The sequence below is a fragment of the Lithobates pipiens genome, unplaced genomic scaffold (assembly GCF_037356315.1).
Source record: "Lithobates pipiens isolate NorthernLeopardFrog02 unplaced genomic scaffold, aLitPip1_a1.2 Scaffold_19, whole genome shotgun sequence".
NCBI lineage: Eukaryota > Metazoa > Chordata > Amphibia > Anura > Ranidae > Lithobates > Lithobates pipiens.
Window position 1 is genome coordinate 496,098,188 of NW_027507764.1, and position 27,913 is coordinate 496,126,100.

Genomic DNA, 27,913 nt, shown 5'->3' on the forward strand with positions numbered 1-27,913 from the left:
GTATCATATCTCATAGCCGTTGGTTCCTGGGGAAACTGACAATCGCTGTAGTAGTCAGTGCTACTACCATAATAGCTTCCATCTCCTGGGTCCCTCTCAGGAACCAGAAAATTGCAGCTATGACTGTAGGTGGTGCTACTACAGCAATAGCTGCCATCTTCTGGGTTCTGCTGGAGTTCAGTACAGGCACTTCCCCTCTGCAGACTGACCACAGGTCATTTATTGAAAACAATACAAAGTAGCTGTGTGGAGTGAACGCCCCTTGTAGTCAGTGTGCAGTGGGGAAGCTGCTTACATAGTCTGAATGGGACCCAAAAGATGGTGGTTATCACTGTAGTAACACTGAGTACTACAGACTCCTGCCTGTCAGATGGAAGCGGTCTGGTGGCTGCGCCCGAGTACTTCCACACACCACTGCCAATTTGTCCCCCATGCCTCCGCCATGTATCCCGGGCTCCTCTTGCTCATCTGCAGGCCCAGGACTGGCATGGCGGATGCCACCAGGTAGGGGGGAAGGGAGCTGAGTGTATTCATGTCCGCTCTCCTCCCCTTCTTGTTGCTGACCCAGAAGCGACGTGTTATGATGTCACTTACCGGTCCCCCTGTCAGTGTCCCGGGGGGGGGGTGCCTAAGCATGAAAACTTTAAATGCAATACACATGTTACATATCACTGTGCATGCCTGAGTGAGAGCAATTTTTCTAGGTCTCTTCCGTAACGCTAAACTGATGCCCTACATTGTTGAAAAATATAGGGTACTTAAGTTTGTTGGCATTTCACGGGCACACCCAAATTTAAGGTTTGACATGTTGGGAACCTATTTACTCAATGCAACCTCGGCTTTAATATTTTCCCAAAAAATTGGGTAATTTATTGCATCTGTATGCCCTAAAATTAACTTTATTGTATTTTTTACTGAAATTTTGCATTTCCTAGACCTCTGTGGTAATATCATGTGAAATAAAAAATTGGAACTACCACTATTTTATTCTCTGGTGTCTGCTTTTAGAAAGTATATGGTGTTTTGGGGGTTTTATTTACTCTTCAGGCCTAAAAGTATTTTGTTAGCCACTTCAATACTGGGCACTTTCACCTCCTTCCTACCCATGCCAATTTTCACCTTTCAGAGCTGTCGCACTTTGAATGACAATTGTGTGGTCATGCAACACTGTATGTATGCATATGACATTTTTTACAGTTTTTTTTTTAAATAGAAAAAGCTTTCTTTTAGTGATATTTAATCACCATTTTTTTTTTTTTTGTTAAAAAAACAAAAAAAGACAGAAAAGTTTGAAAATGTTTTTTTCTTTTTATAATTTTAGAAAATAAGTAATTTTTCTTCTGCGCTGATGAGGTTGCACTGATGGCCACTGATAAGATGGCAGTGATCAGGACGGCACTAATGAGGCAGCACTAATGGGCACTGATGAGGTGGGACTGATAGGAGGCACTGATTGACACTGTTGGGGCTGCACTGATCATCAGGACACTTCTGATCAGTGCCCTGATTATCATTGTAAATGTCCCAGTTACCGGCTCTCCTCTCCTCACGCTGTGACAGCACGCGAGGAAAGGAATGCCGTGCCGGCAAGATTGTTTACGCTGTGATTGGCCCTTTACACCAATCTGTGATCAGTGTCCAAAAAAAACAGCGGGTGTGCGCCCGAGCGGGAGCACAGGGGATGTGGTTTTGGCAAGAAATCTATGGATGTCCTCCCAGAACTGGGCGGCCACGCTGTAGCCATATTTCGGATTATAATGCTGTCAAGAAGTGGTTAAACATGTGAAAAAAATCCAACAACGGCATCGGCAGTGAAACACGGCTGATGCAAGGACCTTTGTCTACACAGGTGCATTTTGGTGACTCAACCACACAACCCCCCCACCGTCCACCTGCCACCCCCCCCTGCAATGCAATCCCCCACCCCCACTGTCTACAGCCGCGCTGGTACTTCCTTCGCGTTATGCCCATAAAGTCATGGGTTAATTGAAATAGCCACAAATTTCATGCAACCAGGCATGTACTGGCCATAGGGACTATAGGGAGTTTCCCGGTGGGCAGATGGCTCAGTGGGCCGGTTTCAGTGACAGCCAGTGGCATCGCTGGGGGGGGACTTTTGGGGCTATAGCCCTGAATCTGGGGCCCATAGCCCCGAGTCAGTGCAGGAGTCCCCAACCACAAGGTCCCGGCCCACTACCTGCCCTCTTTCTGGTGACCCTGATATTAGGAGGGGCTCTCTGTGGACCCGGATGTAAGGGGGGGCTCTGTGGGGACCCAGATGTAAGGGGTTGGCTCTCTAGGGACCCTGATGTAAGGCAGATGATCTCTGGGGACTCTGATGTAAGAGGGGCTCTCTGGGGACCCTGATGTAAGGGGAAGGCTATCTGAGGACCCTGGTGTAAGTGGGGTGCTCTCTGGGAACCCAGATGTAAGGAGGGGCTCTCTTGGGACCCAGATGTAAGGAGGGGCTCTCTGGGGACCCTGATGTAAGGGGGGCTCTCTAGGGGCTTTTTTGCGCAATTGCGTACAGTTTATATACTGTTTTTTGCGTGTTTGCAAAATTAAAGTGGGCCGGTCTGGATGAAGTCCAGGGCCACATTTTTGTCCCAGTCCAGACCTGCATGCAACATAAAGATTTGCAATCGACTGAAGCCCAAAATGTATGTTTTATGTCTTACTTTTTTTCATGTTTGTCCTGGGAAAAAACTAGACGTGCGGTTTGTGTCGTATGAATTTCCGAAAATTTGTACATTCGGAGGCATCTGAAATATGAATTTCTATGCTTCCGAATTGTTTACGAAATATGAAATTTCGTTGACAAATTTCGGATACGAATTCCGGATCCAAATTCCGTTACAATGGAAACGTGACTGGTGTTTTGTTGACCAATCAGAGGTTTTCTTCTGCTGCTGACTGATGGTTGGGAAAATTACCTTTTTTAATATGGGAGTTTGAGACAGGTACTGGTAGTCGATGAAAGATTCAGAATCGGACAAAATAAGAATGTTCGTTAATATCATTTTATTATTGTCATAATTACGATTATTTGTTATGATGAAGTTAAAAACCCAGGAAGTCAGCACTGCATAGCACAGGGATGGTGGGAGCCCCTCATAATGAGCACAGCAGGGGTGCAGCCCCAGGAGGAAGTCATCATAGCACAGGGATGGTGGGAGCCCCTCATAATGAGCACAGCAGGGGTGCAGCCCCAGGAGGAAGTCATCATAGCACAGGGATGGTGGGAGCCCCTCATAATGAGTCGACGACTGCTGTATTTTTTGCTTTTTAAATTCATCATAGCAATTGTTTGTAATTGTTACAAAAAAATAGTTAAACAAATTACCGGCTAATATGGAACAGAACGAAACAAATTTATTGACGGCACACATGTCTAGAAAAAACTAACACTAATAACTAGTAGTTTTTCATAATAAATGAATATAAAAGTTGTCACACAGGGAATACTTGAGATCTACAGTCAGATAAGGAAATCAATGCACATGTAACTAAACATTTTCTGTCCATCAGGTCTATCTTGTGAATGTCTTCCTGGATACAAACTTGGTTCCAAAAATGATCCTGTTATCACCTGCCACAAATGCCTCGACAGAATGGTAAGTATTTATTTTTGCAAGCAAATTCTGGCCTGCCCCATTCTATTACGTATATGTTGGCAGATTTTAGACTGTTAGTGATTTAGTCCCCTTGCACATCCTGTGTGGAGACTTTGGCAGTAAGAAATAATAGGTATTGTAAAATGTAAAATGAAAAAACATTTATTCTCAGCACTGGAATTCCAATGCTTATAGTTTTTGTTGTGAGGCTTACGCCATAGAGTAAGTTCTAGTTTACATGGGCAAAGGGCTGAAAAAAAAAAAAAAAGCAGGCATTTAGGTCATGATAATGATGTCCACTTCTGTTGTTTACCTTATTGCTGAATACAGCAGTTCAGGATCAATTCACACTATTGAGTTGACCTGCTTTTTAACGCACTGCTAAAATTCATGTCAACACATCTACACATAGAAAACAATTCTTTTTTTGTGTGTCTTGCTCACACCATAACACTGCAACATGTATGCATTTTAACGCAACGCTGGTGAAGGACAAAAATGCTTTTTCATAGGTTTGGCCATCACAAACAGGAAGCCCCCCCCCCCACTCAAACAGGAACAAGATGTGATGTCACAGGTCACCTGCAAAATGCAGAGCGTTTTAATGCGCGTCAGCGCACACAAATATGCACATAAATGGAAGAAAATCAAGCCCTCAGACTGGTGCCTTCATGTTGCTACACAATACACTGGTTTTAACTTGGAGTGTCTCATTTGGCAGGCATCACATCTGCCAGACACACCCATTAACCACTTAAGGACAGTCTCACGCTGATATACGTTGGCAGAATGGCACGGCTGGGCACAAGCACGTACAGGTACGTTGCCCTTTAAGTGCCCAGCCGTGGATCGCGCGCGTGCCGCTGGCGGCGCACTCTTGACCTGGTCCTGAGCTCTGTGGCCGCGGGACCCGCGGACCCGATAGCTGCCAGTGCCCCATGATCGGGTCACAGAGCTGAAGAACGGGGAGAGTTAAGTGTAAACAAACCTCTCCTCGTGCTTCCTAGTGAGCCTGCCACTAATCGTCTGTTCCCTGTCATAGGGAAAGACAATCAGTGATGTCACACGTCAAGCCACGCCCCCTACAGTAAAAAAAAACACACACACCCTTAACCCATACACTGCCTCCTAGTGGTTAACCCCTTCACTGCCAGTGACATTTTTACAGTAATCAGTGTATTTTTAATCGCACCGATCGCTGTATTAATGCCAATGGTCCCAAAAATGTGTCAAAATTGTCTGACGTGTCCGCAATAATTTTGCAGTCACAATAAAAATCGCTGATCGCCGCTGTTACTAGTATAAAAAAAAACTATTAATAAAAATGCCATAACACTATCCCCTATTTTGTAGAGGCTATAACTTTTGTGCAAATCACTCAATAAACGCTTATTGCGATTTTTTATTTTACCAAAAATATGTAGAAGAATACATATCAGCCTAAAAAAGTTTTTTTTTACATATTTTTGGGGGATATTTATTATAGCAAAATAAAAAATATTGAATTTTTTTCAAAATTGTCCCTCTATTTTTGTTTATAGTGCAAAAAATAAAAACCGCAGAGGTGATCAAATACCACCAAAAGAAAGCTCTATTTGTGGGAAAAAAAGGATGCACATTTTGTTTGGGAGCCACATCGCACGACCGCACAGTTGTCAGTTAAAGCGACGCAGTGCCGAATCACAAAAAGGGGCCTGGTCCTCTAGCTGCCAAATGGTCCAGTCTGAAAGTGGTTAAAGAGAATAAAACCAATTGCCACACAGTTTCATTGACTTTAGTGGTTTCAGCATGATTATTCAATGTAAAATCTCCCTTGGGATTGAAAAATTCTATAGGTGCCAATCACCTTCTGAATACCTGTAATCTATTTCTAAACCGTAATCTGAAAAGCTATCCACCGCAGATCGATTTTAAGGTCTGTGTGAAAGAAGCCTTAAGCCCCATACACACTATCAGTTTTTCCTTCAGATTTACCAAAACCATGTAGTGCAAGGGCCTGCCCGATTGCATACACATTGAAACTCCTAAGGTTTTACCTCATATTATATGGTTTTGGTAAATCTGCATGAAAAACTCAGCAGAAAAACTGATAGTGTGTATGGGGCTAGGCTATGGGGCTTCACACTATGTGCAGCGCGGGGCACAGCAGGGGTCCGGTGCATCCCCGTTCACCATTTCGGGTTCAAATTTTTGCCTGAATTCGGACCTGAAACGGAGCCGAAGACGAACAAGACCCTTCTGCCCTACGGCCGCCCCGGAGATGTGTAAACTGGCTCCATTGAGAGCCGATAACACTCTCCTGACATGCGTATTGGATGCGTGAAAAGCAACATCCAATTTCATGTGAATTGGATGTGGAAAAAGCCGCATCCAATTCGCAAAAGTATGACTTGGACTTGTTCACACGTGTGGCTGGGTGGTAGTAAAGCCTAGGCAGTTGAGATGTGGTTTTACTGCCCACCTGAACACTAACATAGAGTTACTGCAAAACTTAGACAGCATGTCACTTTTGGAGGGCAGTGCTGCAGGAGAACACAACTGATGCAGTTCTATGGGGCCACCATGCAACCACCCTGCACCTGTGCACTGCATTTCGTGGTATTTAGAGGGTCAAACACCTATGAAAAGCGATCCGAGCATGGATAGCTTTTTAGAGAGTCTCTGCTGCACATGTGAATGGACCCTTACATAAAGCACCCTTCTGACAAAACCTAATCCTTAAAATGTACCTACAACATTACACACAAAGCTGGATTCTACTATTTATTTGACCTGGTATCAGTCTCTTGCAGTCCCTGTATAGCAGGGCTGGAATGTGTGGTGAAGAAGCAGGGCAAGGAGCCAGTCTGCTGGTCAGTGCGCTTCAGATCCTAAATGGGAATATTGTTGACGCTAAAGGGAGTCAAGGATACTCCACCATCCTTCCCCAAAAAGTAAAAAATATATAAAAAAAACAAATGCTTTAACAAAAAATAAGATAATGAAGAATGTATTTCCTATAACCCACATGTGTAATATATCTACATATTATTTTAGGGTGTAACCACAGATGGCTGGGATTGCATTAAATGCCCTGGTGCATTAACTGCAAGCGGCACGTGCCAGTGTTCTCCAGGAAATATACTGGGTGAGCGTAATCTGTAATATTTCATAATGAGCTAACGTAAACACTTGTAAACACTTGCTTCATTTTCCTGCAACAACAGCATAGCCAATACATATGTTGCAGCAGTGCTGTATCCAGGGGTTTCACGCATATATTTTGGTACATTTTTTTTACCTTTTCAGCTGGATCACAGAACAACAAATGAAGGAGCAGACCCGGGAATGTTTACATTATGTAATGAAAATACACTACCGTATATTACCAAGAGTATTGGGACACCTGCCTTTACATGCACATGAACTTTAATGGCATCCCAGTCTTAGCCCTTGTACACACGGTCGGACATTCTGACAACCAAATCCGTTGGATTTTGTCCGAAACTGTTGCATACACACGGTCGGACAAAGTTGTCGGAAAATCCGATTGTTCAGAGCGTGATGACGTAATTTCGTTATGATGGGAGTACGGTCAGGCTAGTAGCCGATAGCTTTGGTCTAGGAATTTGATCTGAGCATGCGTGGCACTTTGTCCGATCGGAATTCTCTACACATGATTGGACAAAGTCCGATCGGATCATGTTGTCGGAAAATTTTATAGCCCAGCTGGAAAACAGTCCGATGGAGCCCACACACGGTCGGATTAGTCCGACAACAAGTCCATCGGAATATCCGACCGTGTGTACAAGGGCTTAGCCCGTAGGGTTCAATATTGAGTTGGCCCATCCTTTGCAGCTATAACAGCTTCAATTCTTCTGGAAAGGCTGTCCACTAGGTATAGGAGTGTGTCTATGGGAATGTTTGGCCATTCTTCCAGAAGCACATTTGTGAGGTCAGGCACGGATGTTGGACGAGAAGGCCTGGCTCACAGTCTTCACTCTAATTCATCCCAAAGGTGTTCTATCGGGTTGAGGTCAGGACTCTGCACAGGCCAGTCAAGTTCCTCCACCCCAAACTCGCTCATTCATGTCTTTATGGACCTTGCTTTGTGCACTGGTGCACAGTCATGTTGGAACAGGAAAGGGCCATCACCAAACTGTTCCCACAAAGCTGGGAGCATGAAATTGTCCAAAATGTTTTGGTATGCTGACGCCCTAAGAGTTCCCTTCACTGGAATTAAGGAGCCAAACCCAAACTCTGAAAAACAACCCCACACCGTAATCCTCCATCCACCAAATGATTTGGACCAGTGTCTCCTTCTCGTACAACATCAGCGCCTGACCTCACAAATGCGCTTCTCAAAGAATGATCAAACATTCCCATAGACACACTCCTAAACCTTGTGGACAGCCTTCTCAGAAGAGTCAAATCTGTTATAGCTGCAAAGGGTGGGCCAACACAATAATGAACCCTACAGGCTATGACTGGAATGGGTAATATAGTGTATATCAGAAAACCTAGAATAATATAAATTGAGTGAACCTTTTACTTTTAGTGCAGTGGGAAAGCATTAGTAGCTATTTGCTTTAATTTGAGTTTTGATTTTTAATCTTGTTCCATTTAGTTGAAAGGTATGTGAATGGCACACCACTTCATGAAGCTGAATGCATTGAGTGTGATTGGTCCGAATCATCATTGACAACTCCTGACAAGCTAGGACTACGGTACCCTAACTCTGCAGATTTTTATTTTAATCTTTCAAAGCCAGTGCAAATATATTTATCATAGACTGTTCCTTATCTTTTAGGTGTGAACGATGTCCTCAAACAATTATCAGTTGGACTAACTCATGCAGCTGCTACCAGCCAAATACCATGGTAAGGACACAGAACATATCTCAAATTTACACGTTTATGCTTTTTCCTTAAGGCGTCATACACATGAGCGCACTACAGGATACACCCGCATGAGGGCCATGCTAGCTTGCAAGGAGATGCACAGGTGTTTCCTGCATCCCCATGTAGGCAGTCCCATTCATGTCAATTGGGACACAACGGTTGCACGGATGCCACTGCTGCTCTCAACTTGACAGCTATATGGGAGCAAAGTACAGAACGCACACTGTCTACATTCGGGGCCATGCACTTACAGGGCTTTCAAATTGGGAGCAACAGCTGTGTCTGTGCAACCGCTGCATCTCAATTAACATGAATGGGACTGCCTGCATGGGAATGCATGGAGCATCTATACATCCCCTTGTGGGTAAATACGCCCCTCGTGCAGGTGTACGCTGTAGTACGCCCATGTGAACAAGGCCTTAGTAGAAGGATTACCGAGGTTGCGCTCCATTCTCTTGTTCGCATTTCCATTTTGACTTTGCGTGATGATAAAAGTGTAGGCTGATGTTAACCAAGTTCCATAACTAAAGCTGAAATGCATATGCGTGCGCACAGGGTGTTCCAGGTGTGCCTGGGCACACCCTAATCACCCTGCCGGGCACATATTTCCCCTGTTTAAATCCCTGATATTTCACCAAAACCCCCTAACAGGACTCCTAAAAAAAATCTGGATAATAATAGAAGAAATTAAATTGTAGGAAAATAATAAAAGATAAAATAATATAAAATAAAAACTACTGACACCATCCACTGCCCTGCTGACACCAATCTCTGCACTACCGACACAGTCAATATATATATTTATACATATGCACACATACACATATGTAGTATCCTTCTCCCTAAATATTCAGATTTGAACATTAGCATCAGTAATTAACAAGAAAACTTGTTTTTCCTATAATAGTACAAAAGTAATTATTAAAGCACTTATTCCAAAAAAGTCAGTGAAAAAGTGACACCATCCACTGCCCTGCTGACACCAATCTCTGCACTACCGACACAGTCAATATATATATTTATACATATGCACACATACACATATGTAGTATCCTTCTCCCTAAATATTCAGATTTGAACATTAGCATCAGTAATTAACAAGAAAACTTGTTTTTCCTATAATAGTACAAAAGTAATTATTAAAGCACTTATTCCAAAAAAGTCAGTGAAAAAGTGTATAATATACCCCATACTCATTCACATTGGGTAGGGGGTTGGGATCTGGGGGCCTCCTTGTTAAAGGGGGCCTCCTTGTTAAAGGGGGCTTCCAGATTCCAATAAGCCCCCACCCCAAAGAGCCCGAAAACCACCAGCCAGGGTTGTCAGGAAGAGGCCCTTGTCCCCATTAACATGGGGACAAGGTGCTTTGGGGTGGGGCAGGCATGACCTCCCCTCCTTTGTGCAGGACACCCGTGATGTCCTTCATCGTGCGGACACCATGACTCTCCCAGCAGAAGCCCTACTTGTGGGAATTGACATGGAATCCCTAAACACGTTGATTCCCCACGACTGGGGACTAAAGGCTGTGCAATTCTTTCTTGATAGGAAATACCATCTTCTTGGATCGCAGAATGAAATTATTGTTGAAGTTCTAGATTTTTTATTGGAACACAACTGCTTTCAGTTCTTGGGTATCTATTACCAATGAACTAGGGGCACTTTGATGGGTGTACCCTGGGCCACCTTGTATGCCTGCCTCCACCTTGGTTTGTGGGAGGAGGAGATTGTCTACTCGTCGCCACTGTACCTCAGCCACAGCCACATGTGGCTGAGGTACATTGATGACATGTTGATGATCTGGGGTGGTACTCCCCAGGAACTTATTCAGTTTATTGATGAGCTCAACACCAATAATAAGAACATCAAACTCACCTTTTCCTTCCATGCACAAACTTTACCCTGTTTGGCTCTAACTATAGGAGTGGAAAGTGTCAGAATCACAACTAAGACTTACCGTAAGTAAACAGCAGCTAATGCGCTGCTACAGGCTACTAGCCATCATCCCAGATCACTCATACAAGGAATCCCTGTTGGTCAGTTCCTTAGAATTAAACGGAACTGCTCACAGGAGAATGATTTTGGCATTGAGGCAAAGGAACTTTATGGTAGGTTGAGGAAAGGGGGTATTCGCAACACTGTATCAAGAGGGCAAAAAAGAGAGCCATGCTGGCTGATAGACGAACCCGCCTGGACAAAATTCAAAGTTCAAAATCCCAGATTCAACCACAGGCACAGGGGTGACTTTCACAGGATTTTTTCTCAGAAAGAAAAAAAGTGTTGGTTTATGACTTGAACAGCATACATCCCCTGGGCTCAATAATGAGTGTAACTTGACTGTGTTTCTCACATCTGAACCCCATTGAAATCTTCTGTACTCAATAGCTTTTTCCTTTGAATTTATCTAGGGGCCTACTTTACAGATACTTGAGATATTCATGGCTACCCTGCATGGTATTTCCTCTCTACGAGACTCTTGGGCCCTTTAGCTGGGAGGTCCCATACTGGCATACTGCTACATGTCATTTGCTAACTTGTGCCCACCCAAACTGATTTCCATCACACTATTTTGGCTTTATTATTGACTACTCTAGTTTTCATTATCAGATATCTAGTATCTAATCATTTTTGATTTTAGTTTAGTTTTTGGTTATAACTTTGTTTCTGTTTTTTGTTTTTAAGTTTGTTTTTGGATCCATGTCCATGTTTTGCTTAAAGTCCAGTGTCTCCTTATGTGTGATTACTGGGACCTCTGCACTCTGTGACCGACCAGCCATAGCACTGTTGTGTTTGCTATTTTGTATGAATGGCTGTTAATTCTCGAAGGGGACACCGGCTTGTCCAACCGCAGACGTCAGTGTGTTGCACTGTGCATGGGCTACTTAAGGATGTCCACCCGGTGTCTGCGCATGCTCTGAAGAAACTCGGTTCACGAGTGAAATGCGTCAGCATGACGCCATCATGCTCCCTGTAGCGAGGGCTCAGACACGTCCACCAGCTGAGCTGATGAACCCCCTTTGGTTATTCCCGGGACATTCATAAGAGCCACTGGAATCCCCGGGCCTCTTGCAGGCTCCTACTACTCAGGATTTCCACTGTCACTGGCCAGACCGCAGCGAACCGGAGGAACAGATGGAAGCCGTACCCTAAGCTATTGGCAAGCAGAATATTGGCTTGACATCAGTTCTGTGGTTGTCGGGAGAGCAGTGAGATTTACTGTTTTACACCTTCCAGCTGGGAGGAAGGTATATACATACACATTCACCTGCCCCCTAGATATTTACCTACCCGCCAACATTGGTTGTTTTTAGCCTGAACAAGCTGACAGATATTTAAAAGTTCAGTGAAGGAATTTCCAACAATTACTTCCTGTCTACCATTTAATAACTGCATTCTCAGTGACTTGCTCTTTCCCTGTGTCCACTATCCATGAACTGTCCATGATTTTTTTCATTACTGCTTTTGGAGCCCACTGCCCCTACCATAATTTATTATTGTGGCTACACAGATTCATGGACGGGATTCCAACTCTCTGCTTGACTTTCATTTAATATCAGTACATTGTCTTTGACAACATTATCACTTATACTCACACAATAATCATTAGTGACTCTATAAAATGTTTAATGATATCAATGTGTGGTGGCCATCTGAGTCTGTAGGCAACATTGTATAATTTTAATGAAATTGGTGGAGGTATTTTCTATTTTTGATTACTGTTAAGTGAATTTGTGCAATAAATACTTTATATATTTTTGGAAAATGTACCTATTCCTCATTAAAGAATTGCTTTGGAGAAATTTTCTTTAATTTCCTCCTTTTTCTAGCATATGTATTTATGTATGTCAAAAAAGGTGAATGTTGCTAGTATTTAAAATACATTTAGAGTAATGTTTATTGAATTAAGTCATGTGTAATATAATTGGTAGGTTTTCATATCCAGTTGGTGACTGTATTTAAAGAAATCACAATTTTTTCTGTGTTCCTAGGCTGGAGGTATTTGTTTTAATGCAGCAGGTGGCCATATCCTGTCCAGAGTTATTTCGACTATCCGCTATGCACAACTGGTAAGCCTGTTGTACTCTGCAGAACAAATAATAAAACACATAAAAAGGATTTCTCATTGTTTCCTGTTTTTTTTGTTCCAGGGAGTTTTGCTAAGATCTGAATGGCTTTCCATTCACTTGCAGGCAGCAGCTGCAGCTTGTTTGGTATGTTTCTCTACTGCTTTTATATTAATTAGATAGATTGTATCGTATGTTTAAATAAACATTTAAGGCTAATGTTAGAGAAAGAATAAGGCACCAATAAAATTACCTAAAATTCATAGTTTAGCAATGGGTAGATGGCATTTACACTTTACAGTCTGCTCACCATTTTAGCTCATAATAAACAGCTGTCAGTACAACAAGAGCACTATTTGGGCTCATGCACATTGGGACAAAATATGCTGCATAAGATCTGTAATACGTAATTTTTTTTTCAGATCTGAATTAAGCTGTATATTATGCTATGACCTCATGCCTACAGCTCTGTAATCTGGAGCTACATAGAACACAAGAAAAATTTGCACTCCTTGTCCTGCATATGGACCGAATTTAACGCTGTATGCATGGAAACTCCTGTGCTAACATTTACATGCATTTGGCCTTAAATATCAAGGATGCTATGTGTTAGAAGCTGCATGAGCTGCCTGCTTCCTAGCAACCAAGGATAATAGGCAGCAGGAGGCAACTGTGTCCTCGCAACCAAGGACGCTAGATATCAGGAGTTACCAGCATCCTCGTGACCCAGGATCCTAGGCAGGGACAGCCTGTGGCCTAATAACTAAGGACTCTATGAGGCAGGGGCTGTCTGAGTAGTAGCATTGAAAGATAACAGGTAGCAAGAGACTGTCTGTCTGCATTGTAGCAACCAGGGACAATGAAGAACTACCTATGTCCTCATTTGTGCTGTATGCGTGTAAACGTTAGCACAAATGTTACATGCATACAGTGTACAAAAAAGATTTTACATAGAATCTTTCTGCCAGCAAGATCCTATGTAAAATCGGATGACTGCTGAACAGGGGACCAAATAGCTGAAGTTCAGAAGTTCGCCCCAACAGCCAAAGTTCACTGTAAACCTAGGTTAGGAACGAAGTGCCAGCTCACACTCACAGCACTGATAGCATGCTAGCTGGGTAGATAACAAATGTAATATCTATGTTATATTTGATTTCCATCTCTTCAGTTTGTCGCATGTGCCGTATCTATCTACTCTATGACTTCTACTTCTAGGCAGAATGAAAATAATACTCTTACTCACATGTTTGTTGTACTTCCTAGCCCTGTGATTTCTTCTTCTTCTACAGCTGTACTCCAACCATACAGCATGCCAGGCTCTGGGGAACATGTGTGTAATGAACATGAACTCTCTGAGTCTGCAGAGCGCTGACGCCTGTGGTCTGTTCCGGTACATATTCGCTAACACAGCCGCACGTGGAGTTGTCCATTCCATCTCTTACTGGTAAACTATGTAATGCACAATATGTAACCTCTTTAAAATATGTTGAAGTTTTTATAATGTCTTGAAAAAAGTTAAACGTTTCAGCATTGTTCTACATGTCTTCATTGAAATACTATCTGTTCCAGTCTTACGCAAAATCATTCTTGGGAGGAAAACTGTAATGAGAGAATTCAGGCTGCCATTGCTGACTTCACCTTCTGAGAATGCTATACACTTGGTTGTAATGGAGGTCCTGGGGCTTCTGTGCTTTCTGAGTCCCTTACTTGAAACAAATATGTAAATCAGACATTTTGACCTCACTCTGACTTTATCTCTCATTGTTCCAGATCCCTGGCTGAGAACGCACCAAAGCCAAAGACAGGCTTTCTAGAAAAAGATCAGTAATGGCAATCTCTGTAATTCTCTCACTTCATGTTCCCTTTAAATTGGAACTAAAAATGCTTTATTTATTTTGGATACAATGGGTGAGGATTATAACGTCCCTCACTTCCTGTCCCATGCCAAAACAGGAAATTAGAGGAAATCCCCCCAAACTGTGTGTGTGTGGGGTGGTGGTGGGAGGTACGTGCCATTGCTTCAGTGCGTATGTGCCGATTACGATGGCACATGCAGATACAGGGGATATCTCCTAAACCAGTGGTGCCCATCCAGTGGCCTGCGGAGCCCTCTGATGTGGCCCGCGACTTCCTGCTCTGGAATGGCGGGTTGGCAAGCCCAGATTGTGGGTTGCCGAGCTGCCATCCCAGAGCATCAGTGTTGTTAATGAAGCTGGCGGTAGAGAAAGCAAGTGGCTACAAAGCTGCATAAACCAATGCTTCCTGTATAGAGCTGTCTCCTGTCACAGACGGAGTGATACCAAATGCACTTTGCCTGGGACAGCAACAGCCAGCGATACCTGAATGGAAGACTGTTATTAAAGGTAAGTTTATTACCATACTAAAATCACAGTGTATATATATGGGAATATCTCTTCTGCAGTGGTACCTGGGCTGCTTTCAAACTGATCCACAGGTGCAGCGCAGAACACCTGCGGGTTACCTACACTGAGCCATAAACTTCTGTTATTACCTGCAGGTGTGGTGAGCTTTCAGAAAGTGTACCACACCTGCAGGATATAATAAAAGTCTAAGGCAAAGTGCAGCTAACCCACAGGAAAGCCACAGGTGTACTGCACTGCACATGCAGTGCAGGTAAACCACAGCGAGTCAGTGTGAAAGCAGCATTAGGCCCCTTTGGCATGCATGGTCTGACCCAATCGGACCCTCTTTTCACCTCTGTTGAGCCACAGATGTAAACAAAATGCACTTGTGTCTGTATACACCCACCTACCTCCAATCCAATCCACAAAAAAAAAAAAACAGAAGGGGGATCCGTCCCGTTCCATCATGGCAGATCAGATCGGAGGGCCCATAGAGTACAGCGAGCCATGTCTGTGTCCGCTCTGCAAATGCAGGGTGGACATGGACCTGTCATCCACCCGCTCCACTCATTGTGGCCGCAACTGGTTACTAAGTCGCTTAAGTGGCCCTCGATCTTTAAAAGGTTTGGCACCCCTGTCCTAAACCATTCAGGTTGAGGAGATATCCAGGGTAGCTACAGGTAAGCCTTATTATAGGCTTTTACCTGTAGCAAAACATGTGGTGTAAGGCCTCATGCACACGAGACGCAGATGAAACCTCTGTTAAAAAAAAGCTGAAACGCGCGTTTAGAAACGCGCGTTTTGCCGCGTTTGCATGCCGCGTTTAGACGCGTTTAGACGCGTTTAGACGCGTTTGCGTTTAAACGCGTTTATAAAGATAACATCATGTAGACCCTCCCCAAGCTCTCAAAGCATTTTTTTTAACTATTTCTGCTATTTTGATCAGAGTGAGCAGCAGCAGCATAGAGAGCAGTTGTACACTTGCATTTGCCGTGTCACTTGCCACGGCACCTGCCACAAGTTGTGGATTGTCCACTTGCCACGTCACTTGCCACAAGTTGGGGATTGTCCACTTGCCACATCACCTGCCACGTCACCTGCCACAAATTGTGGATTGTCCACTTGCCACGTCACTTGCCACATCACCTGCCACGTCACTTGCCACGAGATGTGAATTGTCCACTTTCCACGTCATCTGCCATGCCACCTGCCACAAGCTGTGGATTGTCCACTTGCCACGTCACCAGTCACATCACCTGCCACAAGTTGTGGATTGTCCACTTGCCACGTCCCTTGCCACGTCCCCTGCCACGTCACCTGCCACAAGTGGATTGTCCATTTGCCACATCACTTGCCACATCACCTGCCACAAGTTGTGGATTGTCCACTTGCCACGTCACCTGCCACAAGTTGTGGATTGTTCACTTGCCACGTCACCTGCCACGTCACCTGCCACAAGTTGTGGATTGTCCACTTGCCACGTCACTTGCCACAAGCTGTGGATTGTCCACTTGCCACATCACTTGCCACGTCACCTGCCACGTCACTTGCCACGTCACCTGCCACAAGTTTTGGATTGTCCACTTGCCACGTCACTTGCCACGTCAGCTGCCACGTCACTTGCCACGAGATGTGGATTGTCCACTTTCCACGTCATCTGCCATGCCACCTGCCACAAGCTGTGGATTGTCCACTTGCCACGTCACCAGCCACATCACCTGCCACAAGTTGTGGATTGTCCACTTGCCACGTGACTTGCCACATCACCTGCCACGTCACTTGCCACATCACCTGCCACAAGTTGTGGATTGTCTACTTGCCGCGTCACTTGCCACTTCACCTGCCACGTCACTTGCCACGTCACCTGCCACAAGTTGTGGATTGTTCACTTGCCACGTCACCTGCCACGTCACCTGCCACAAGTTGTGGATTGTCCACTTGCCACGTCACTTGCCACAAGCTGTGGATTGTCCACTTGCCACATCACTTGCCACGTCACCTGCCACGTCACTTGCCACGTCACCTGCCACAAGTTTTGGATTGTCCACTTGCCACGTCACTTGCCACGTCAGCTGCCACGTCACTTGTCACATCACCTGCCACGTCACCTGCCACAAGTTGTGGATTGTCCACTTGCCACGTCACTTGCCACATCACTTGCCACATCACCTGCCACGTCACTTGCCACGAGATGTGGATTGTCCACTTGCCATGTCACTTGCCACGTCACCTGCCACGTCACTTGCCACGTCAGCTGCCACGTCACTTGCCACAAGATGTGGATTGTCCACTTGCCATGTCACTTGCCACGTCACCTGCCACGTCACTTGCCACGTCAGCTGCCACGTCACTTGCTACAAGATGTGGATTGTCCACTTGTCACATCACCTGCCACATCACTTGCCACATCACCTGCCACGTCACCTGCCACAAGTTGTGGATTGTCCACTTGCCACGTCACTTGCCACATCACCTGCCACGTCACTTGCCACAAGATGTGGATTGTCCACTTTCCACGTCACCTGCCATGCCATCTGCCACAAGTTGTGGATTGTCCACTTGCCACACCACTTTCCACGTCACCTGCCACAAGATGTGGATTGTCCACTTGCCACGTCACCAGCCACATCACCTGCCACAAGTTGTGGATTGTCCACTTGCCACGTCCCTTGCCACGTCCCCTGCCACGTCACCTGCCACAAGTGGATTGTCCACTTGCCACATCACTTGCCACATCACCTGCCACAAGTTGTGGATTGTCCACTTGCCACGTCACCTGACACAAGTTGTGGATTGTCCACTCGCCACGTCACTTGCCACATCCCCTGCCACAAGTGGATTGTCCACTTGCCACATCACTTGCCCCATCACCTGCCACAAGTTGTGGATTGTCCACTTGCCACGTCACCTGACACAAGTTGTGGATTGTCCACTCGCCACGTCACTTGCCACATCACCTGCCACAAGTGGATTGTCCACTTGCCACGTCACTTGCCACATCCCCTGCCACAAGTGGATTGTCCACTTGCCACGTCACTTGCCACGTCACCTGCCACAAGTTATGGATTGTCCACTTGCCACATCACATGCCAGTCACCTGCCACAAGTTGTTGATTTTCCACTTGCCACGTCACCTGCCAAGTCACTTGCCGCGTCACCTGCCAGGTCACTTGCCACGTCACCTGCCACAAGTTGTCTATTGTCCACTTTCCACGTCACTTGCCACTTCTCCTGCCACGTCACTTGCCACAAGTTGTGGATTGTCCACTTGCCACATCACTTGCCACCTGCCATGTCACTTGCCACAAGTTGTGGATTGTCCACTTGCCACGCCACTTGCCACAAGTTGTGGATTGTCCACTTGCAATTGCAATTGTTTAAAATATTTTTCTAATGGTTTTTCATCATTTGCAATCATTTTTGAGATTTTTTATGTAAAAAAAAAGGTCACCTTTAAAAACGCATATAAACGCAAACGCGGCTAAACGCGGCTAAACGCGGTAGCGGCGTTTTGCCGCGTTTTACCGCGTTTTGCCGCGTTTTGCGTCTGAAACGCAGAAATTTTTGTTTCTGAACGCATTTTTTTGCTTCTGGAAAAACGAGATTAAACGCAACTGCATATAAACGGAAAAAAACGAGACTGTGTGCATGGACACATAGGATAACATTGAATGAGTTCAGGTGCAGTTGAAAAAACTGTCCAACTGCATCTGAACGCGCGTTTAACTGCGTCTCGTGTGCATGAGGCCTTAGGGTTTACAAGCACTTTAAAGAACTAGTGTTCCCATTGCAATATTTTTCCTGTAATGCTGTTCTGGGAGATTTACTTTTACTTTCTTGCTGAATGATAATGGTAAACAATTAGAGAGGGTGAACCTCCATAATGGGGGCACAGATGGAAATAAAAAGCTGACAAGTGTTTTAATTCCTCTATACAAAACAAAAAAAAAAGTTTGGCCTTTAATTACATCTTAAGCCAAGCAGAAAGCATTAACATGTAAAAGATAATAAATGATCATCAGCTGATAAGTAACCAAATATTTTTCAGAAGACTTAATAAGCATAATGTATACGTATGGTTGTAGTCTATAGTTAATTCTCACGGTTTAAACATGTATTTATATTTTTTCATTGGATGTCAGTGTTTTGAAAAGTCCAAACTTGAAGCATGGCACAGTAGATTAAAACAATAACTTTTTCTGCCAGTGCTGAGTAACCAGATATGGAAAAAAACTGTATTGTGCACACCTTCTGTTCATACCTCTAATGCCCTGTAAACTCAACCGTTTTTTCCATCAGAATAAACTCTGATGGTTTTTCCGACAGAGTTCCGCTGAAACTTGCCTACACATGATCACACCAAAGTCTGATTGTTTAGAACGTGGTGACGTACAACACGTACGACGGACTAGAAAAAGGAAGTTCAGTAGCCAATAGCTGCCCCTGCGTCATTTTTGGTCTGTCGGAACAACATACAGACAAATGGTTTTCCCGATAGGAATTGATTCCATCGGAAAGATTTAAAACATGTTCTATTTCTAGGTCCGTCAGAATTTTCGAAAAAAAATAACAAAAGTCCGCTGAAGCCCACACACGATAGGAATATCCGATGAAATGATTCCGTCTGACTTTTTCTGCCGGAAAGTCCGACCGTGTGTACACGGCATTAGACTATAGCTGGGGGTGCTACATTTCAACACTTCTCTGTGCCAGTGATTGAAAATAGCTGGTCTAGACACTGCAGATAAGTATTCAAAAACATCTGCCTCTGGAGTGGACTTTGTGTAACATTAACTGGATACAAGGGGATCTTACTTTCTAATCCAGAAATTGCTACATATCCATGTGCACTTTGGTGACAGATTCCTTTTAATATTATTCTATCACGCTGACCTTTTGCCTGCTTTGTACAGAAAGACATGCATCTGGTATAACCTTAGTGGCCTTACATCACTATTCAAAGGTGTTGATTTACTAAACCCGGAGAGCGCAAAATCTGATGCAGCTCTGCCTAGAAACCAATCAGCTTCCAGGTATCTTTATTAAAGCTTAATTGAACAACCTGAAGTTAGAAGCTGATTGGCTACCATGCACAACTGCACCAGATTTTGCACTCTCCAGTTTTAGTAAATCAACCCCATAGTGTCTGTTCAAGCATTGCCATGAAGTTAAACTGGTGTGCTTTTTGGTCAATAGTTAGGTAGAAAACGTAGAAACATAAAAAGTAGATCAATATTTGATTTCCAACTGCAGTATAGAAATTACAGCTACAATCTGCTATGGACGAGGCTCCAATATATTGAACCCGTTTATCATGCATTTTTCAATGTACTACAACTGTCCAATGAATGGTTTTTCTCACAGGAGGACCAACGTTCCATGGCTGTTTTATGATGACCAGCCGGGATTAGCTGTCCGAGTACTTACAGCTTCTCCATTCCCAGAAAACTTCAGCTTTAAGTGGGGTGAACAGGTGAGCCAAAATTACTGTATACTGGAGGTATTTAGCTCTAACCTAAACCAGTAATTCAATACTGGGATTTTTTAAATTGACATTCTATTTACTATAAGGGCGAGTTACCTACTTTTTTCTGTTTTATTCATTTATGTGTGACATTATATTCCATAGCACAGGGGTAGGCAACCTCTAGTGCTGCAAGCGGCACACAAAGGCTCTTTTGCCGGCACTCGACTCCCTCCCCATCATTAGAGCAGTGCAGGGAAGTGTCAGTGAGACACTAATGCATTCGAGTTGCAGAGTTTAAAAGATGAGAAACATTGTTTGGTTCTCTAACTTTGCTGTAGCTGCAATTGCCAGCTTTTGTGATGGGGGTACAGCAGTGGAGCAGATTAGAAAGTGGGAACATTGGTGGGGCAGATGAGCAGGGGGATACTGTGGTGGGACAGAAGAGCAGGGGTGTACAGTGGTTGGGCAGATGAGAAACAGGCTACATTGGGGAGGCAGATGAGAAAGGGGGTACAGTGGTGGGGCAGATGAGCAGGGTAGTACAGTGGTGGGGCAGATGAGCAGGGGGTTACAGTGGTCGGGCAGATGAGCAGGGGGTTACAGTGGTGGGGCAGATGAGCAGGGGGTTGCAGTAGTGGGGCAGATGAAAAAGGGGGTACATTGATGGGGCAGATAAGCAGGGTAGTACAGTGGTGGGGCAGATGAGAAGGGGGTTACAGTGATGGAGCAGATGTACAGGGGGTTACAGTGGTGGGGAAGATGTACAGGGGGTTACAGTGGTGGGGAAGATGTACAGGGGGTTACAGTGGTGGGGCAGATGAACAGGGGTGTTACAGTTGGTGGGGCAGATGAGAAAGGGGGTACATTGCTGGGGCAGATGAACAGGGGAGTTACAGTTGGTGGGGCAGATGAGAAAGGGTGTACATTGCTGGGGCAGATGAGCAGGGTAGTACAGTGGTGGGGCAGATGAGCAGGGAGTTACAGTGGTGGGACAAATGAGCAGGGAGTTACAGTGGTGGGACAAATGAGCAGGGGGTTACAGTGGTGGGGCAGATGAGCAGGGGGTTACAATGGTGGAGCAGATGAGCAGGGGGTTACAGTGGTGGGGAAGTTGAGCAGGGGGTTACAGTGGTGGGGCAGATGAGCAGGGGGTTACAGTGGTGGGGCAGATGAGCAGGGGGTTACAGTGGTGGGGCAGATGAGCAGGGGGTTACAGTGGTGGGGCAGATGTGCAAGGTAATACAGTGGTGGGGCAGATGAGCAGGGTAATACAGTGGTGGGGCAGATGAGCAGGGTAGTACAGTGGTGGGGCAGATGTGCAGGGTATTACAGTGGTGGGGCAGATGTGCAGGGTAGTACAGTGGTGGGGCAGATGTGCAGGGTAGTACAGTGGTGGGGCAGATGTGCAGGGTATTACAGTGGTGGGGCAGATGTGCAGGGTAGTACAGTGGTGGGGCAGGGTATTACAGTGGTGGGGCAGATGTGCAGGGTATTACAGTGGTGGGGCAGATGTGCAGGGTAGTACAGTGGTGGGGCAGATGTGCAGGGTAGTACAGTGGTGGGGCAGATGTGCAGGGTATTACAGTGGTGGGGCAGATGTGCAGGGTATTACAGTGGCGGGGCAGATGTGTAGGTTAGTACAGTGGTGGTGCAGATGAGCAGGCGGGTACAGTGGTGGGGCAGATGTGCAGGGTATTACAGTGGTGGGGCAGATGTGTAGGTTAGTACAGTGGTGGGGCAGATGAGCAGGGGGTACAGTGGTGGGGCAGATGAGCAGGGGGGTTACAGTGGTGGGGCAGATGAGCAGGGGGGTACAGTGGTGGAAGAGATGTGCAGGGGGGTTACAGTGGTGGGGCAGATGAGCAGGTGGTTACAGTGGTGAAAAAGATTTGCAGGGGGACGGTGATCTGATTTGTGAAGGTGGATGAATTGGGGCTCATCTGAGGCTTGAGAGGAGAGTGCAGGATGTTAATTTCTCGCTACTCAAGTAGTTTACAGCATTTACTTTATAAAAAGAAATCCTTTTCGTGATTGAGAATGTGAAGTTCGACCTTTTTTTGTTATAAAATCATCACGCTCAATTTCTTTGAAAACATTTTTCGGCACACTGTGCTCAAAAGGTTGCCTACCCCTGCCATAGCACCTTACAAATCATTTGCATCAGTTGGTGACACACATATGATTAAGATTATTACACACAGATAATTTAACTCCCTTCATAGAAAGCAAGAATGCAACTGAAACAAAGTGCAGACTATAAGACTACCACTATACCAAAGAAATAGAAAACTATATGAAAATGTACTTTTCTGCCCACTGGTGTGTGCTTCTAATTACATTGAAAGAAATAACATTCCAGTTCACTTCTAATCTATTCACATTGTTTTCAAGCTCTAATGATGAGATTATCTTTGGATATTTTTGAATCTCCAAAACTCATTGGATACTTTTTGGATTGTCCCCCTGACTTTTAGTGAGCAGGCAGGTTCTTTATTGCAGGAGAGTCATGCAATGTTTCCATGCAAGAAACCTACCTCCCTGCTCATAGTCTTCCTTGGAATGTACATTCTATTGCACCATAGCACCTGTGTGCCAGGTTGACTGCACTCCTGCACATTCACACCAGTGAATTAAAAATAAATATTAAATACTATCGATCCACTCCAGTGAACATGAATTACTAAATGTTACTTCACTGTGCAAATCCTGCCCTGTGCATACAGAAAAGGAAAAAAATATAAAATAAAATAAAATATAACTTGCATCAAGATCAATTAACATAAATTATTATATAGTGCATCTCACCAGATGATTAGTGATAGCAAATACATACAATCTATTAAAACAAATCACCCTGTGACGGAATATTGTTCAACACTGAAAATAAATAAACAGAGAACGAGAATCAAATGAATTGTTTCAAGTTTTATCAAACAGTGTCCACTTCCTGAAAAAATTGTTACAATCACCACTGTGAAACTTCCTGAGAACATAATATAATGTAACCCAGTGAAATCATAGTCCATACATTGAATCTTCAGATCATAATCCAAATAATGAAATAGTGAAAAAACGTTAACCAGTGTCTCTTCAATAAAAAGCAGGTTACATCTACACTCCTCCACCACACCGCTCTAGATGTGACTCCTCTCCCCTTATGTGGTTACTCTCACCCGCTGTATATGCCTCACACTTTTATGTTTGGCTGGATACGCTTTTCCCCTTTACAGGGTTTAAATTGGATATCCAAATTTCCAATTCAGAATACAGGGCTGGTGCCATGGCTGTTCCCATAGATGCCACGGCTATTCCCATAGATGCTCTCATGCAACAAAGAAAAGATTTGCTTCCATAGTGTGATACAGTATAAAACCTTTTAATCGCACATAAAAAAACTCTCACATTGCACTCACATCAAAGGATGAGTAAACATGCCAAATACAAAAAGTCACAGCACTCTTGAATAGCTCATACTGAAGCATAGGTGGTCACGGCGGACCCAGGATATGCGGAAATGTTGGATAGTCTCTCACCGCTCCTTAACTGTACCGCCACTTTGCAAGGATCAATGTAAGATGTTCAGCATCCTATATGTACCTCACTCATTCGCCTAGTAGCCAAAATCCGACATGTTTCGTCATACACTTGACTTAAAGCGGAGGTCCACCCTAAAGTGGACCTTCTGCTCATCGGAACCCTCCCCCCCTCCGGCGCCACAATTGGCACCTTTCAGGGGGGAGGGGGGTGCAGGTACCTGTACAGTACAGGTATCTGCACCCACTTCCGGGATAGCTCTCTGCGGAAAGGGGCGTAGATTACGCCACTTTCCGAAAGTCCCCCCGCTGCCTGCTGGGAAACACACAGATCCCAGAGGCAGCAGGTCCATCCTTATTGCGCAGCAGTAGGGAACCGGGAAATGAAGCCGAAAGGCTCCACTTCCTGATTCCCATACCCAAGATGGCGGCGGCAGCACCTGAGAGACGATCGAGAGATCGGCTTCGGGTGCCGACATCACGGGCGCGCTGGACAGGTAAGTGTCACTATTTTAAAAGTCGGCAGCTGCAGTATTTGTAGCTGCTGGCTTTTAAAAAAAAAAAAAAACGCGGAGTCCCGGCGGACTCCCGCTTTAATCATTGAACTGGTCACTAGGCAAGACAAACTGAATTTTATTTTCCCCAAACTGCTCTCAATGGGCGGTGTGTAATCACTGCACATGTGCATCACCTGTGTCCCCATTCCATCAATGCTTCAGTTCACACTGCTCATTAATACAGAGTCATGTATTTGCTTTACTCCTGCACATTCGTAGGAGTGATGTATGTCATCCCACACCAGCCAATGAAGACGGCTACAGCCGTCACCTGGAAGATGCAAGGTATACGATGCTGGCGCCAGAGACAGATGTCGGACTGTTGAAAGGAGGTAAGTATAATGGAGTTTAGCTCAATTTGCCTCCGTGTTAATATCAAGTAAAAGCACCCATAAAATAGGCTACATTTACAGAGCTCTAAAACTGGATAAGTAAGAATATTAACCATTGGACTGTAATTTTCCAATTTTATTAGAAAAACAGTTTTTTGAAAGTAAGCGATCTTATCCTGTTGTGTCAGTTTTGTGAGTTGAGCCAATTGTAGGTTATGTTGCTATGGTATGATACATGCACCTATTTGTTTTGCCTGCCAAAAAACTAGTAATTTTGTTTGGTTTACACCATCTGCCAATGCAGATTTTCATTCAGGTGAGGTGACACACTTATCTCCTGGTTCAGCAATGCAGCTCCACCTTTTTGGCTGCTCAGCCCAGTGTCACCCCTCTGACTGCTCCCTAGACAGTAAATTGTCATCAAGACCCCTGTACAATCATGAGCTAGGAGGTGAACTTCTACAATGGAGAAGTGAAGCAGGTAGAAGAGTGTTCTGTGCACTGTGTAGATGTGTACTATGAGATAAGGTGGCTGAACAAAATTACACTGATTAGGAGATTTCAAAAGGTGCCTGATTTTAAACTCTTGAATGAATATAATTTTGTTAATGGAATGTGTTATTGTATTGTATTTCAGGCGCAGAACACAAAACTGGCATTTTTAGCAGCTTTGTATGATGTTAGAGGGAAGTTCATTGCATGGAGGTCACTTCAAGGAGGCTTACTGCAGGTAATTGGAAGTACTGTATTTTCTTTAACCAGTTGAGTACCTAGAGCATATGACAGATGCCCTGAAAAAAATTAACTAGAACTCCAGGAATAATTTCACATCATGGACTAGGTTAAACCTGATTCTACAGATGCCATAACTGTATGGCTGCTGGAGACACTGCATTATAGTAGCATTTGAAACATACATCCATCTTTTGGAGGGGTAGGAGGGACTCTCTCTGCTGCCAGAAGCAGCACTCCTGACTCCAGTTCCGCAGGAACCACCTTTTATTCAGGTCAATAAATACTAGACAGACTCTGATTGGCTGAGGTGAAGATTGTGATATCATCCACCCTTCATCTTGACCTCTAAGCTTGCCTAGTATTCATTGACAAAATTACCACGTAGCTCTTGAGTGGTGGAGGGACAGGAGCACCTGAGGGCAGCACCCCAGCAGCAGAGGGAAGTTGCTCTTACTCCTCTAGAAGAATGCCTCACTTACGGTATGTAGAAAATGCTACTACAGTGGATTGTGGTGTCCCCAGCGGCCTTACAGTTATGCAACATGTAGAACTGGTTTTAACCAAGCTGGCCCACAGTTAGTCTGTCATGTGAAACTATTCCTATTGCTATCCTTGACATGTCATGCCAACAAGCGGTTATAACAACAAACAGGTGCAGTCATGAGCTTGGTGTCATTTTTTACAGCCAGAGATCAGCTAAAGTGGTCCTGGAATCTCTACAGCCACCTGATCACTTTTACTGAAGTGAGAAGGGCCACTGCCTGCAGGTCCCACATATGTACGTAAACAGCAATTGCACCACATATGTGAGGTAATGCCATGAATGTGAGAATGAGAACAATAATTCCGGGGCCATTATTCACAATAAACTGTACACCGATAACCTGTAAAGGCTTGTAAAGTGTCATGGTTAAAAATATTTAGGTACCATAGTTTGTTGCCATTTCAAGGGTGAACACCAGTGGCAGTGCGTCCATTAAGGGCGCACGGGTGCTGCCCCCTCTCTTCAGCCACTCCCCTATATGTATCATGGATACATTCATGCATAGCATGAATTTATCCATGGCCGCCGCTGCCACCCCCTATTCAGTTGTCCGGCCCCTTTTCGGATGCTGGGCGCTTGCAATTACAGCAGCAGGGTTTTTTTTTTTAACCACTTGATTAGAGCCACGGGCTCTAATAGGCTTCAAAAAATGAGAACTTGGAACACAGAGCATTGCGCTGGCATTCCACCCACTTGTCCATAGCCCCCTTGAAGAAACTTGAAAAAACCCTAGATAAGTGGAAATTGGACATCCCAGATCTGTCCCAGATCTGTCAGAGGAGGAGTGGGAGGCATCCTCCTCCGCTCCTGATACCCTCTTCAGGGTATGCAAAGGAGAAAGAACCAGCCAAGATCCCGGAAAAAGGTTGTGAAGCCCGACACTAGAGACAGAGCCACGACCTCGCCTAAGAATCCTGCTAGAAGAGATGCACGAGGATCTTTTTTTGGGCTGCACTTTTTTTTCCCAGGCGTCCGCGCCGGCCCTATGAGGTCACGGGCAGGTTCTCCAGGCGAGTCCCCGTCTTTGGCCTAGTCCGCGGCGCCGCTCCGGCCACTCTGCCCGGGGCTACAGCTGCTGATTTCTCCCCCAGACCCTGTGGAATGATCCCCCCCCAGTAGAAGAGGTGTGGGGGAGTCTGTATTAGGGGTCTGCACCCAATAAATCAGGATTTAACAAGCCGGTCCTGGGGAGCTCAGACATACATGTCTGCTCCCATTGCCATCCTGGACACGCCCCCAGCCTTTTACTTTTAATTTGTGAAAACTATGCTCATCATTTGAAACGGGACACATTGTAGAATAAAGTGTGCACTTTTATGTACACTGACATAACAGTTGTTTTAAAACAAGTATATTTTTTTGTTTTGTCATGTCTTTTGTCTATAGACTGCATAGAAAAATGAAAGCATTTTTTGCAAGACAGTATCGCCAAAGAAAACACCCTAAAAATATATGTATTTTTTGTACTTCAGTAGGTCCATAGCAGAAATGTATCATGCATGTCCCTATACTATCTAATGTCTGTAGGGGCTTTTGAATGCAGGAGTTGCAGTACTGAACAAGCAACATCCAGACAACCAGAACTATTTCTATACTATAGCCATCAAGTTGAAAGGACATTTTACATGGTACCAGTCCAGATGGCTGCTTGGTGCTTGCATCTGGCTGGTATTGGTAAGAAACCACTGGGTTGATTTACTAAAGGAGTGTGAATATTCACTTCATCTAGTCATGTGCAAATAAAATAAACAGTTATTAGCTTTTCACATGATTGGATAACAGAAATGAATAGTCACACAACTTATTGTGTAAAGATTCTAAACTCCT

At 44.7% G+C, this 27,913-nt stretch overlaps 1 protein-coding gene across 3 annotated transcripts in view; it reads left to right on the top strand.

Moving 5' to 3' along the window:
* Positions 1-27,913, top strand: part of TMEM67 (transmembrane protein 67) — a 76,487-nt gene that overhangs the window by 6,406 nt on the left and 42,168 nt on the right. For 2 of the 3 annotated variants that reach the window (XM_077493035.1, XM_077493034.1), the window contains exons 2-10: positions 3,529-3,614; positions 6,651-6,741; positions 8,221-8,320; positions 8,404-8,473; positions 12,481-12,558; positions 12,640-12,702; positions 13,845-13,999; positions 20,283-20,391; positions 25,445-25,537. In XM_077493035.1, coding sequence (XP_077349161.1) covers positions 3,529-3,614; positions 6,651-6,741; positions 8,221-8,320; positions 8,404-8,473; positions 12,481-12,558; positions 12,640-12,702; positions 13,845-13,999; positions 20,283-20,391; positions 25,445-25,537 — 845 coding nt within the window. The remainder of the gene's footprint in view (positions 1-3,528; positions 3,615-6,650; positions 6,742-8,220; positions 8,321-8,403; positions 8,474-12,480; positions 12,559-12,639; positions 12,703-13,844; positions 14,000-20,282; positions 20,392-25,444; positions 25,538-27,913) is intronic. The other variant, XM_077493036.1, reaches the window with a different exon arrangement.